A 13,445-nucleotide genomic window follows, 5' to 3' on the forward strand; every position below is an offset into this window, starting at 1 on the left:
GGGGCAGCATTTGTGTGGGCGAGGGAAGGCATTGGCACAGTTGGTGCGTGCGCGCTAGGCCGGATGGGAGGTCAGAGAGGGGAGGAGGAGGCAAGAGAGAGCAGAACTGGCCCATGACAGGGACATCTCCCTCCTCCTCCACTACTATGAGGATTCCCTCCACCGCTTGGATCTCAGATTCAGTCCCCAGAACCTCCTTCCTGCCTCTCAATTCTCAGCAGGAACCCCTCCTGCCCTCTCTCAAGCCCAGAACCTCTCTCCTCTCCCAGATTCCTGGTCCTCCCCCCATCCCCTCACCACCTTCTCTTATCTTCTCTCCTCTCTCCATCCACATGATCTCCCCTTCTCCTCACCCAGTAAACACAAAATATATCATGCAGACACCAGAAAGATTGGAACATGGCTTTATTTTTATGATGCAATGGAAAATAATGGAAATGTTTGTCAGCTTGCTTCAGGATTCTACCCTTGAGCAGGAAACTGGGGGTGTGCCTTAGACTTTCTGCTCCCGGGGGGGGGAATACCAGCAGGGTCTGGGGGTGGCAGAAACCTGAATTAGTCACTGCTCCCCCATCACCCCTGCCCAGCCCCATTCTTGTCCCCGCCCTATGCTCCTCGGGCCTCCATGAGGTGGCAGCAGCAACGGCTGCAGGAGCTTAAAAGTCAGCACGGGGCCTGTGAGCCATCACACCCCCACAGGCCCGACCCTCCTCCCACTTACGACTTATTCACTGCAGTATCCTGAAAACCTGAGTGGCCGAGCAGCCCCCAGGACAGGTCTGGAACCACCGCCCTAGGCTCCAGGGCCTTGGTGAGGCCTCGGATGGAGGCAGGATGGAAACGGTCCAGAGGAAGGCGACCGGAATGGCGTGGGGAGAGGCTGAAGGATCCGAATACGTACACCCTGGAGCAGAGGAGGGTGCAGGGGAGATAGGATGCAGATTTTACCCTGCCGTTTTGCCGCGCGTTTAACCTGCTAACTTACTGCCTACCCTTACCCCTGCGTTAGAGGCAAGGGTTAAGGGTAGACGGCAAACTTTCCCACAAAAGAAAACCTAAAAATGGGTATAAATACCTTGGATGTCACTTTCCGAATCCCCCATCTCCACGCGGGTGGGCGGGCGTGCGGTCATCGAGGCGGGAGCCGGCGGGCACGCGTTTATCCAGGCGGCGGCGGTGGGAGCCGGCGGGCGTGCGTTCATCCAGGCTGCGGCAGCGGGAGCCGGCGGGCGGGCGCGCGTTCATCCAGGCGGAGGGAGCCGGCGGCGAAAGCGGCCTCCAGCAACCCCCGCCGGCAGTGAATGAATGCACGCCTGTGTACGCCTGTGCAATATCGGCGCTCAAGGCAGGGCATTAGAGAACGCCGATGTCACGCCTTGAGCGCCGAAATTGCACGGGCGTACACAGGCGTGCATTCATTCACTGCCGGCGGGGGTTGCTGGAGGCCGCTTTCGCCGCCGGCTCCCTCCGCCTGGATGAACGGGAGCCCACCCGCCCGCCGGCTCCCACCAGTAAGTTTACTTTTTTTACACTTTTGTTTTTTACACTTTTGTTTTAATTTTCACCTGCGCCTTGCTTCGGGAGGGGGGGAACCATCCACTTCCTGGTACCTGTCATTTCAAATGTCAGTTGAAATGACAGGTACCAGCGCACCCAGGATACTGTATAGGCGCTGTATTAAGCGCCTATACAGTAAAATGGGTTGCGCGGGCCTAACCCTTCACCTAACGCTTCGCAGACTCGGCTTGCATTTATTTATTTATTTATTTATGGTTTGCATTTGCGAGCAATTTACATAGAGTATCGAGCGGTATGTGAGCAGGACTGTGCGTGCGGGGAACGAGGGTGCGCCCGGCACTGCCGCACTCTTTCTAACGCGGCCTTACTGTATCGACCTGTTTGTGGGAAGACTTGGGTTTTTTGTCTCTTTGGATTGCCGCACCGCGCAGGAGGAGGTGCAGCGCTGTTTGCCGCGTGTTGCTTGCATCGCGCGCACAGCCCGGCTCCCTGGGGTTGTGGGTGTTTTCCTGTTTCCAGTCCGTGATCCCCCTCGTGCTGTATTTGGGACGGGTCCGCACCTCTGACGGAGGTGAGGGAGTCTATCAGCGCAGGGATCGGTAGCAGGCCACTTTGCTGCTTCCCGTAGGAGGTGTCTCGGTGTTGTAGGGCATGTTGCAATATTTTTGCATTCCCCCCTCCCCCCTCTTTCATATGCCGGTTGTAGTTGCTCCGAGTGCTGGATCGGTAGGGTAGGTTTGCTGAATAGGTGCCGAGTGTGGGTTTGTTTGGTCGTCCCCCCCCCGGGTTTTGTATTGTTTCCCAGAAGCGACACCAGAATGTGAATATTCTTGTTTTTTTGTTTTGCATGGTGAGTAGTAAGGGGAGGCCTCCTCGTTCTGCTCCTGGTTCTTAGAGGGGTTTCGGAGGACACCGAGCGTCTGATTGCAGAACTGCAGCTGCAGGATTTCTGTCGCCGTTCTGTCCCACTTCCTATAATTTGGGGTTAATGATAGACCCCCCCCCCATATAAGAGGATTGGGCGAACGATGCTAGCAAATAATTTTAACTGTTTTATTGTGAGTTTGTATTTTCCCGAGGTTTCTTTGTTGCACATAGGGCTCTGAGAGCTTTCCCTCATGGTGTCTTTATAGCAAATTTAGAATTCCCAGATGCATTTACGTCTCACGCCAAGGTAGGTTCGTTCTAGACTACATTCAGTTTCTTATTGTGATTTTCCCCTCCCTTTCGAGTCCTTCCGCGCCGCGCGCAGGCCTTGTCCTGCCAATAAAGCTTTTCTGAATCAGGGGCCGGCTCAGGAAGGGGGCCGGGCCCACAGATAGGGGCAGCGCTGCCTCCTCCCCCCCTGGGCCTGGCCCTGCGTCGCCGACCATGGGGAATAGAAGGGGGAGGTCCGCTCCCTGCTCCTCGGGGACGCCTCCTCCGCCCGAGCCCCCGAGATCGGCGCATGCGCTGCCGGGCAAGGTATGTAAATCGCCCGCCGCCGGTTTCTCCCTGCAGCTCCCCCTCGCTCGGCTCCCCTCCTACAGCCAGTGGCTCCGCCCTGTCTCGCTCGCCCTCTCTGCATGAGAACCGGACCCTTTTTGGACTTGCGGGGGAATTTTCAAAAAAGTTTTCCGGCCCGTAGGACGGGCAGTTATGAAGGTAAAAGGAGCAGGTGCATGCAGCGGCGTTTAGCAGACGCCTGGGGCACGCGCGCGCTCGCACCCTTACGAGAAACCCGGACGGTCGGGGCAGGCGCCAGCCGCTTGCACCGCACTCTTGCTGGTTTGCAAGTGGTTTATGTGTCCCCCGGGGAGGATTGGCCTTTGCTTCCGCCTAAGCTGGTGCCTCTTTCCTCTCGTTTGTTGCTGGGGCCTGGAGTAAGAGGGTCACAGAGGTGCAGATGTTCCAGGGCTAGTAAATGTGTGTTTGCCGCTGGCCTACTTAGCCAGCCTGTGCCTGTAAGGGGGTGCAGGGGTTGTGTGCATGCACTTGGTGCTTTAGCCAGCCTGTGCCTGGGCAGGGGTGCAGGGGTTGTGTGCATGCACTTGGTGCTGCAGAAGTGCCCTTCCGAGGGAGGGAGGGGTTTCTAACCTTACTCAGCACTAGCCCTTCTTTTGTGGTTACCTGCCAGCAATAGTTTCTGCCCCCCCCCCCCCCCCAAGTCTGTTCTCATCACTTACTGGACCAGCAACCTGGTAAATGATGACAAAGACCAAAACGGTCCATTCTGTCTGCCCCCCAAAAAAGCGTTCAGGGTTCTAATTGCCACTCTGTTCAGGTTACCCCCGTACCTTCTCCAAAGAGTAATTAGTAACTGCTGCTCTGTGCAAGTTACCCACTCACTTTTTGTTCTGGGTTATAACTGTCACTCCATGCAGGTTACCCCGTGCCCTCTTCTTCAGGGTTGTAACTACTGCTCCCTGCAGATTACCCTCTCCTGTTTTGTTTTTTTTAGGGTTGTAACTGCCACTCCGTGCAGGTTACCCCCTCGTCTTCTTGTTCAGGGTTGTAACTGCCATGCCCTGTACCTAGATCAGTCCAGACTCCTGGATTTTGCCTCCCCTCCAGCAGATGGAGACAGAGAGAGTTTTATGGCCACTGCCACTTAACCCTCAGTGTTTTTCTGTCTCCAGCAGATGGTGGAGGTGCAAAGCCTGCAGTCTTGAGTTTAAAAAAAAAAAGGGAATTAGACTACAGGATGACTACAGGATTTAGACGTGCTTGCCTCCAAGCGGGATGTTAGGTTCTGGTGGGGGCCATCGCCCCTGGTTTGTGAGGCGGACGAGCAGGGAATCGGGGACCCTTTGTTGCTCGCTCCTTCATAGCCGGACAGGGATGAAAACTGGGGGTCCCGGTTCCCTCGCCCTGAAGGATGGACTGAGCCTGCAGCTTCTTTGAGGGAATACTTGTTTTATTGCCTATTAAAGTTTGTTTAATTTTCACTTTTTTTTTTTTTTTTAAACAAGGGAGCAAATAGGAGTTGCTGTGGGACGGCACATCCTTACCCCAGCTCTGCTGCTTAAGAGATCGAGAGGCTCAGTTGTTATTCCCCGTGCCTCTGGTGACTTTTCTGGTCTCGCTGCCCGGCACATGATTTCATGCCGCGTGGTTTGGCTCGCGCAGCTTGTGGAGATGCGCACGTCGGCAAACGCTCCCGGTGCCTCTCCGTTGGGGAGGGCACTTCACGGAGTGTGGCAGTAAATAAATCAGCCAGGCACTGTGAGCCTGAGAGGCTCTCGTCAGCACGGCAGCCCGCCGGCGATCCCTGCCCGCTAAGCATGGGAACGGCGGCCATCTTGTCCAACTTCAAGGCTGCCACGCAGGCCGCGGAGGGGGGGGTGGGGATTTCCCTCCTCCTTTATCTCCGGTGGTGGGGACCACCAAGGGAGGTCCAGACACCAAGGGGCTCCCTTCAGGAAGTGAGTGGGACCCCCCGAAGGACTCGGATGCCTCTTCTACTTTCTCCTCAGATTTTGTTCTTTTATTACACAAGGCTTATAAGGCCAGGAAGGCCGTGCGGCACAGGGCTGGAAAGAGGGCTTTGATAAGGCTGGCAAAGAGACCCAGGCCCTTTGGGGCTGTGGAGGCCGTGAGGGTCAGGCGAGTCCTAGGGGCCCTGGCACCACCGCCTGCCACGGCGAGCGCCTCCGAAGCTTCAGAAGTGGATGATCGGCAAGTGCGAGACCTTCCGGGGTCGGATCCGGGTTTGGTGGATCAGGACCCAGATCAGGTGTTGTCAAAGAGTCTGGTCGTTGACAGCGCTGATCCCAAGGTGGTACGGTTGTTCCCCCGAGGAGGAGCTGGGTCCCCTGACACCCGCTGTTCTGGAGGAACTGGGTATAGAGGTCCCGCGAGAGGAATTGGAACTGGGAGCAGTGGAACAGGTCATGGTTGGCCTCCGGGTGTCCAACGAGGTCTTTTCCACTTCACAAGTCGGTCAGCACGTTGCTGTTTAGGGAGTGGGGGGATACTCCCGTAACAGGCCTGAAGGTCAGCAGGGCTATGGATAAGTTGTATCCTTTGCCAGAGGATACTCTTGAGCTGAAGGGCCTGAAGGTGGATGCATGTGTTTCGGCTGTTACTAAGACTACCATTCCCGTTGCCAGTTCTACAGCTCTGAAGGACCTTCAGGATAAGGAAGCTGGAAGTGCACAGTAAGATTTTTGAGATGTTCAAGCTGCTGTGGGTAGCAGTTTGTTGAGGGCCGGCTTACGCTGTGTGCAGCAGTGTTTAGATTTTTTTTTTTTTTAATTCCGTTTTTCAAAGTAATTAATCTAAATATTGTAAATATTAATTTATCTAAATATTGTAAATATTTAGATAATATTGTAAATATTAATTTATCTAAATATTGTAAATATTGTGCTGTTCAATTTCTCCCCTTCCATCCCAAGTTTATTTTCCTTGTTTTTTGTAACTTTCCCTCTCCCTTTTTCTGATTCACTGTATTTAAAGTTCAAGGTTCTTATTGAAAATATTGTTTTTTACGTTACGTTATGCTTTACACTCCTTGTTATGTGTAAACCGGGTTGATGTGATGCCTATCATGAAACTCGGTATAACAAAAACAATAAATAAAAAATAAATAAATAAATAAAATCTACCCCCTTAGGGCCTTTCTTCTTCCAGCTGACTCAGCTTCCAAGTTCTTGGTCCTTGTTTTATGTAACTTTTACTTTTTCACTTTGGTACTTTTTTGCTTCCTCTGATTATAAAGAGTTGTTTCTGTGTTATATTTATCTATCCCCTGTTCGATGTAAACCGACCTGATATGGTATTCTTCCTTGAAGGTCGGTATAGAAAAATGTTAAATAAATAAAGTAGATTACATTCAGGTACCGGAGGTATTTCCCTATTCCCACAGGGTTTACAATCTGAGTTTGTACCTGAGGCAACGGAGGGTAAAGCGACTTGCTCAAGGTCACAAGGAGCGACAGCGGGATCTGAACTCCTGGTTTGTAGCCCACTGCTGCTACTCCACTCCAGTTACAGACTGACAGGTCCTTGTCTGAATCTGAGACGAAACAGGCGGAGCGGCTGGAAGCCGTAGTGGCGTATAGTGCAGATGCCATGTATCATCTCGTCAGGACCTCCTCCAGGATTATGTCAGCAGTTTCGGCCCGGAGACTCCTCTGGTTGAGCAATTGATTGGCCGACGTTTCATCCAAGTCTTAGTTGGGAGCTTTGCCCTTTAAAGGGAAATTGCTCTTTGGTAAGGCCTTAGAGGAGATGATCAAGCTTCTTGGTGAGAATAAGGTCCATAAATTGCCTCCTTCAGAGGAAGTTGGCGATTTTTTTGGCCGCTCAGAGCGTCAGGGAATATACAGAGGGCAGTCCTTGGGCAGACAACTGTCCTGGAACCAGCCCTTTCGAGGACGTAGGTCGGGTAGAGGTGGCTCTTCCCAGGGTGTAGGTGGAACCAAATCCACCCAATGATGCGAGGCTGGTCTACTCCTCTGTTCCAGTGATGGGGTCCGGCTGGCTCTGTTCTACGAGGAGTGGACCAAGATCACGTCAGACCAGTGGGTCTTAAGTGTGATTAAAACAAGGTTACGCTTTAGAATGTGCTCGGCCGCTAAGAGATCGGTTTATGGTCTCCCCATCTACTTACGAAGAAAAGAAGCTGGCAGTGCGAGAGACCGTTTGTCGCCTGCGCAGGCTGGGAGCCATTGTTCCTGCCCCCCTGGAGGAGCAGGGGACAGGCCGCTATTCTGTTTGTTTCATAGTTCTCAAGAAGGAGGGCGAGTTTCTTCCAATCCTCAATTTAAAAAAAGGTGAACGTGGCTCTGAAGGTTCCTCTGATTTGAATGGAAACCCTGCGTTCGATAATTGCCTTGGTGCACAAGAGGGAGTACCTAGCGTCTCTGGATTTGACCGAAGCGTACTTACACATAGAAATCCAGCTTGATTATCGAAGATATCTGAGATTCATGATTCTGGGAGAACATTTTCAATTTTGCGCTCTGCCCTTCTGTCTGGCGACAGGGCCCAGGACCTTCACCAAGGTAATGGTCATGATGGCTGCAACCCTCCGGAGGGACGGGGTCCTGGTCCATCCCTATCTGGACGACTGGCTGATCCTGGCGAAGTCTGAAATCCTTTGTCGGAAGACAGTGGACTTAGTCCTCTGGCACCTGAGATCGTTGGGGTGGATAGTCAATCTGTCCAAGAGTCATCTTTTCCCGTCCCAGATTTTGGAATTCCTGGGGGCACGTTTCGATACAAGGATTTCCATGTTGCAAGCTCAAGTTCATGGTTTGTTGAAGAAGCGAATGCCAAAGGTCTGGGATTACTTGCAAATTCTCAGGTCTATGGTTTCTACCTTGGAGTTGGTTCCATAGGTGTTTTGCTCATATGAAGCCTCTACAGTCTGCTTTACTATCCCACTGGGACCCGTTGTCAGAGCAATTTCAGCTACCTCTCCCACTTATGGAGTTTGCTCGGTCCAGTCTCTCATGGTGGCTCCTTCTGGACAAATTAAGTCAACGTGTGCTCTTGGACATCCTGGTCTGGACGATCATCACACTGATGTCAGTCTCTCTGGGTGGGGAGCGGTGTGTCAGAACCAGTCTGTGCAAGGGTGGTGGTCGGTGGAGGAAGCCTCATGATCCATCAATCATCTAAAGATGAGAGCTGTGCGCTTGGCTCTGCAGGTGTTTCTACCCCTGGTGAGGGGGCAGCCGGTGAGAGTCTTGTCAGACAATGCGACAACGGTGGCTTACGTCAACTGACAGTTGGGTACTAAAAGTCGATCAGTGGCTCAAGATGCCCGAGATTTACTCAGTTGGGCAGAACAACATCTGGAACAGTTAACAGCCTCCCACATAGCGGGCATGGACAACGTGCAAGCGGATTTTCTGAGCCAGCAGCAGCTGGACCCTGGAGAGTGGGAGCTGTCAGAGGAAGCAATGTGTCTCATTAGTCACAGGTGGGACACAGCATGCATGGATTTAATGGTGACCTTCCGCAATGCCAAGGCCCCACGTTTCTTCAGCCGGCAAAGAGAAAGAGGAGCAGAAGGGGTAGATGCCTTAGTTCTGCCTTGGCCGACTGATGTCCTTCTTTATGTGTTTCCGCCTTGGTCGTTAGCAGGCAAGATCTTGCGATGCAAAAAGGTCCATCCAGGTGACGTGATTCTCATTGCGCCAGAGTGGCCGAGGCGTCCATGGTTTGCGGACTTGGTCAACTTAGCCATGGACGGTCTGTTACGGCTAGCGCATCTGCTGAACCTTCTGCGTCATGGTCCCATTTGTTTAAATCAGGCAGATCGCTTTTGCGTAGCGGCTTGGCTTTTGAGAGGGAGCGTTTTGAGGAATAAGGGTTATTCGGAAGGGGTCATCGCTACTCTCTTGCAGTCTAGGAAGACTTCCTCATCTCTGGCCTATACGAGAGTATGGAGAGTTCTTGAGGCCTGGTGTACGGGGCAGAGGGGGGATCCTACGCAAGCCTCGTTGGTGTATAGTTTGGCCTTTCTGCAGGAGGGTTTGGTGAAAGGTTTATCCTTGAATTCCCTCAGGGCTCAGGTGGTGGCTTTGGGATGTCTTTTGAAGTAAGGTTGGAGGAGTATCTCTGGCGGCACATCTGGACTTTGTGCGTTTTTTCTTCGCGGAGCGAAACATTCACGTCCTCTGATTCGGAAGCCTTGCCCTTCCTGGAGCCTTAACGTGGTCCTTAAGAGCATGGGTGTGCCTTCGTTTGAAAATCTGAAACAAGCTGCCATGAAGCATCTCACTTTGAAAATGGTCTGTTTGGCTCGCCGAATCTCCGAGCTTCAGGCCTTATCATGTAGGGAGCCCTTTTTGAGAATTTCCGATGTGGGAGTGTCCTTGAGAAAGGTTCTGTCCTTTCTGCCGAAGGTGGTGTTGTCATTCCGTTCAAATCAGTCAGTGGAGTTCCCGTCCTACGACTCCTCAGGCTACAGAGTTACGACGGTTAGATGTAAAGCTTGCTTTGTTGCAGTACCTGAAGGTCACGAACAGCTTCCGCTTGTCAGATCATCTCTATGTCCTGTGGAGTGGTGCCAAAAGGGTCATAAGGCATCAAGAGCCATGACTGCGCGGTGGTTGAAAGAGGCTATTAGCTCTGCGTATATCTGTCAAGGTCGCCCTGTTCCGGAGGGGCTAAGGGCTCGTTCTACCCGTTTTCCGGCGGCCTCCTGGACCGAGTGTCCGCAAGTTTCACCACAGGAGATCTATAGAGCAGCTACTTGGAAATCCTCGCATGCTTTCGCCAGTCATTATCGTTTGGATGTCCAGGCCCCAGAGGCCATGGGCTTTGGTGAGAGTGTACTTCGAGCGGGACTCTCGCAGTCCCATCCCGTTTAGGGAAGCTCTGGTACATCCCAGCAGTCTGGACTGATCTGGGTAGGTACAGGGAAAGGAAAATTGGTTCTTTCCTGCTAATTTTCATTCCTTTAGTACCATGGATCAGGCCAGAGTCCCGCCCCCCTGGAAGAAAGGGAGAACTGGCGAGTCCGCTCAATCTGTTTTTGCGATTACTCTGAAGAATGGCACAGGGCTTTTGTGTGGGCGCGGATTTCAGTTCCAGGTTTCCTCTTCCCACTGCTCGTTCAGGGGTGGTTAGTTATTCAAGGTGTTTGGTTTCGTGTGTTTAATTTCTGGCTTGGGTACAGTTCAGTACTGAGGGACTGCGGGTGGCACCTCGGGTTAAGTGGCAGTAAAGCTTTCTCTGTCTCCACCTGCTGGAGGGGGGAGGCAAAAGCCAGGAGTCTGGACTGATCTGTGGTACTACAGGAACAAAAACTAGCAGGTAAGAACCAATTTTCCTCTCCATGCAGGTTGCCCCCTCGTCGTCTTGTTCAGGGTTGTAACTGCCACTCCGTGCAGGTGGCTCCCATACAGAAAAGTTACCACAGGTTACTAAACTCCGCCCGTGTAAGGGACAGTGCTGACTATTTATACTGTATGTACTGTTGCCATGGATGATATCAGTTTTGAATGATTTTAAAACTGCAGTGAGCAAAAAAATATAATAAAAATTCCCAGGTCTTAGAAACTGAAAAAGGTAAGAGTAGCTGTTGAATCGTTAACGTTAATTATGCCTTTGACCACTGCACGCTAAGGGGGCCGATGCAATACAGTGAGCTTAGCCGAGCGCACTGTACAAACCGCAGTCAGATGCGGGTTAAATAGGCGCTAATCCACCCCCCAATGCAATAGAGGGACTAGCGCCTATTTAACGCGCGTCCAGCTCGGAGTGAATGCAACAGCGCTCATCACGTGCAAATGCATATGAACGAGGCTATTACTCATTCACTCCGCGTGCAAAAAAAATAAAATGTGCTTCTTAGACGCCCATTTAGCTCTCGGATATTAACGCCTGCCTGAAGCAGGCGTTAATAGCTGGCGCAGGTAAAAGAAGAGCAGAAAAGCAGAAAAAATTGCTTTTCTCAACTTATTGAGTAAAAAAAAAACAAACCTCAGCAGACCGCCGAGGGTGTCAATTTTCATAACCGTCAGCCGCCGCGGGTTTGTGTTAGTGAGGAGGCGCTAGGGGCGTGCAAGCGACCCTAGCGCCTCCTTGCTAGCGCGACCCCCTAATTTGCATATAGCATGGCACCCCCCTTGCAGTCACCATGCGCACGTTAAGGAAGCGGGCGCTGACTTTTCAGCATGGTTTTTTGGTTTTTTTTGCATTGGCCCCTGAGCATTATCGGTTCTTTTCAAAATGTATGGCCAGTAGCATTGCTCAGCTGCCTGAATTCACTTTTTTGCAATGTTATTGGATTATGTTTGAGCCACACACGGACAGAATGTACATACACACATAGAAAACGGATTCTGGGCCTGTTAACTTAATTTACACACGGATCTGTTCCAGATAATCTGATCCCCCACACACTTAATTACTGCTTGCATAATTTTATTTTCTGTTGGCACATCCCCCAAGTGATGGTTGCAGAGTTTAACAGGCCTATTTGCTAAGGTCTGGAGTAGAAGGGAGGCATCTCTCTCTCAGATGCAGATGCAAAGGTCTGATGTGCTTAACTGTGGCACCAGGAAGACTCTCTCTGAATATCTGGCTAACTCAACTCCTCCTCATTATGCCCTTTCCCCTCCCCTGCCTTATCCAGCTGATCCTTAGCTGGATATTCAGTAGCAGCACTTGATTGGATAAGTAAGATTTATATCTGGCGAAGTGCTGTTTAGAATATCAGCCTCAGGGGGAAACAACTCTGGCAGTTCCTGGAGGGAGAGGGGTCCTGCTGTCCCTTCTTTCATGATAACAACGTTAGGAGGATAAAGCCTGCTGAGATCTAACGCATCCTGAGCCCCTCCACGTGTCCCTGAGTGTTTCTGGTTTGTGTTTCAGGTGCCGGTGACATTTGAGGACATCGCTGTCTCTTTCTCCCAGGAGGAGTGGGGGTATTTAGATGAAGGGCAGAAGGAGCTTTACAGGGAGGTGATGAAGGAGAATTACGAGACCCTGAGCTCTCTAGGTAAGGACTGTGTTATCTGAAATTTTAGCAGATACTGAAGGTCATTGGTGAATTCTTTCCTTGATCTCCTCCACATCACAGGAGGGTCAGGATTATTGGAACACATTGTGTGTCTTCCAGGTTTCATCCCCTTTAAATCAGCCACTAATTCTACTACCCCCTGCAATTCTCTGAATACGGGCTACAACCCTTACGGATCCTCACTACAGGCGATGTGACCAGAAGCAAACGTGAGCAGCTCTCCTGGGACTCCCTGACGCTGGCTCCTGCATTGCTCTGTGTCTAAGATTTATTAGATCTTTTCACTTCAGACCCCTCCACTTCATTCCAAGCATTTTCCAAGCACTTCATTCCAAGACATTAACAACCACCGCAACGTTCTACTTCTTGTTAATCTTCTATCATCCTCTTCTTCTCCTCCCAGTTAGAATCATCCCTGTTTTATTGTAACTTCTTTTTCTGAGCACTTGTTATAATTTGTTATAAGTTGTAATGTATACGCTCAAGTTATAGTTATGTATTGCTCACCCCTTGTTTTATGTAAACCGACATGATACGAACTCCATGAATGCCGGTATAGAAAAAACACACAAATAAATAAATAAATACATTTTCCCGTTCTCGTCTTATGACTGGAGATGCATCGGTTAACCACCGGTACAAATGTTAGCACTAGTTAATCTCCTTTTCAAACCCCTCCTGCACCTGCAGAGCACATGCCTTGAAGCCACAAGCCCATGACCCACAGAGAAGAGCCTCTGACCTCGGGCTTGACCTCCTGGACCAGAAAGCTGAGAGGATTCCTTCAGTCCTCGTTACTATCTTGAGAGAACTCGCTTTAACCAATCATTAGGGATCAGCCTTGATGCAAATAAGCATCCTCCATGGTAGTAGTAACAAGTACAAGAACTTTGGATGTCATCTGCATATATAACCAACCTCTGAACTCATGAGGAAGCTACAGAATGGACACAGATAAATGTTAAAAGGAGTGGTAGATGGAGCCAATCCTTGGGTAACACCAACATCAATGGGCTGCCAATTTGATGAGGTGTGCCCAGTTGGAACTTGGCATTGGTGATCAGTCAAGAAAGAGGTAAACCAGTCCAAAATGGCTGCAGATATAGATTAATGGGATGGTTGATGGCATCAAAGGCTGCTGAACAAATCTTAATACCAAAAAAAATTAAGTGCCCATCTCGACGTCACACCTAAAAATGTTGAGATTACAAAGCAAGCAATAAGTGTCTCGGCATCATGAGCTGGTCTAAAACCAAATTGAAAACTGTTATAAATGTTCTCATCTAAGAGTTCTCGAATCTATTTTTTTAACAATTCTCTTAGTAACTTTTTTACCAAAATGGATAGTGAGGAAATTGCTGGATTGGTAACGTTGACTTTGATTCTTTAGAATTGGTCAACCAACTATTAGTTTTAGCTGCGTTGGAAGGAGTCTTTCCTTCAGTGAGTGCTTTGTGTTGTA

At 50.7% G+C, this 13,445-nt stretch overlaps 1 protein-coding gene across 3 annotated transcripts in view; it reads left to right on the forward strand.

Annotated features, from left to right (window-relative positions):
* The first annotated feature begins 2,867 nt into the window (after window positions 1-2,867).
* Window positions 2,868-13,445, forward strand: part of LOC115085861 (oocyte zinc finger protein XlCOF6-like) — a 45,172-nt gene continuing 34,594 nt past the window's right edge. For 2 of the 3 annotated variants that reach the window (XM_029592372.1, XM_029592373.1), the window contains exons 1-2: window positions 2,872-2,982; window positions 11,836-11,962. In XM_029592372.1, coding sequence (XP_029448232.1) covers window positions 2,890-2,982; window positions 11,836-11,962 — 220 coding nt within the window. In that variant the 5' untranslated portion in view covers window positions 2,872-2,889. Of the gene's footprint in view, window positions 3,163-11,835; window positions 11,963-13,445 lie in introns of all 3 variants that reach the window. The other variant, XM_029592375.1, reaches the window with a different exon arrangement.

This window comes from Rhinatrema bivittatum, chromosome 2 (assembly GCF_901001135.1).
Source record: "Rhinatrema bivittatum chromosome 2, aRhiBiv1.1, whole genome shotgun sequence".
In the NCBI taxonomy this organism is placed as follows: Eukaryota; Metazoa; Chordata; class Amphibia; order Gymnophiona; family Rhinatrematidae; genus Rhinatrema; species Rhinatrema bivittatum.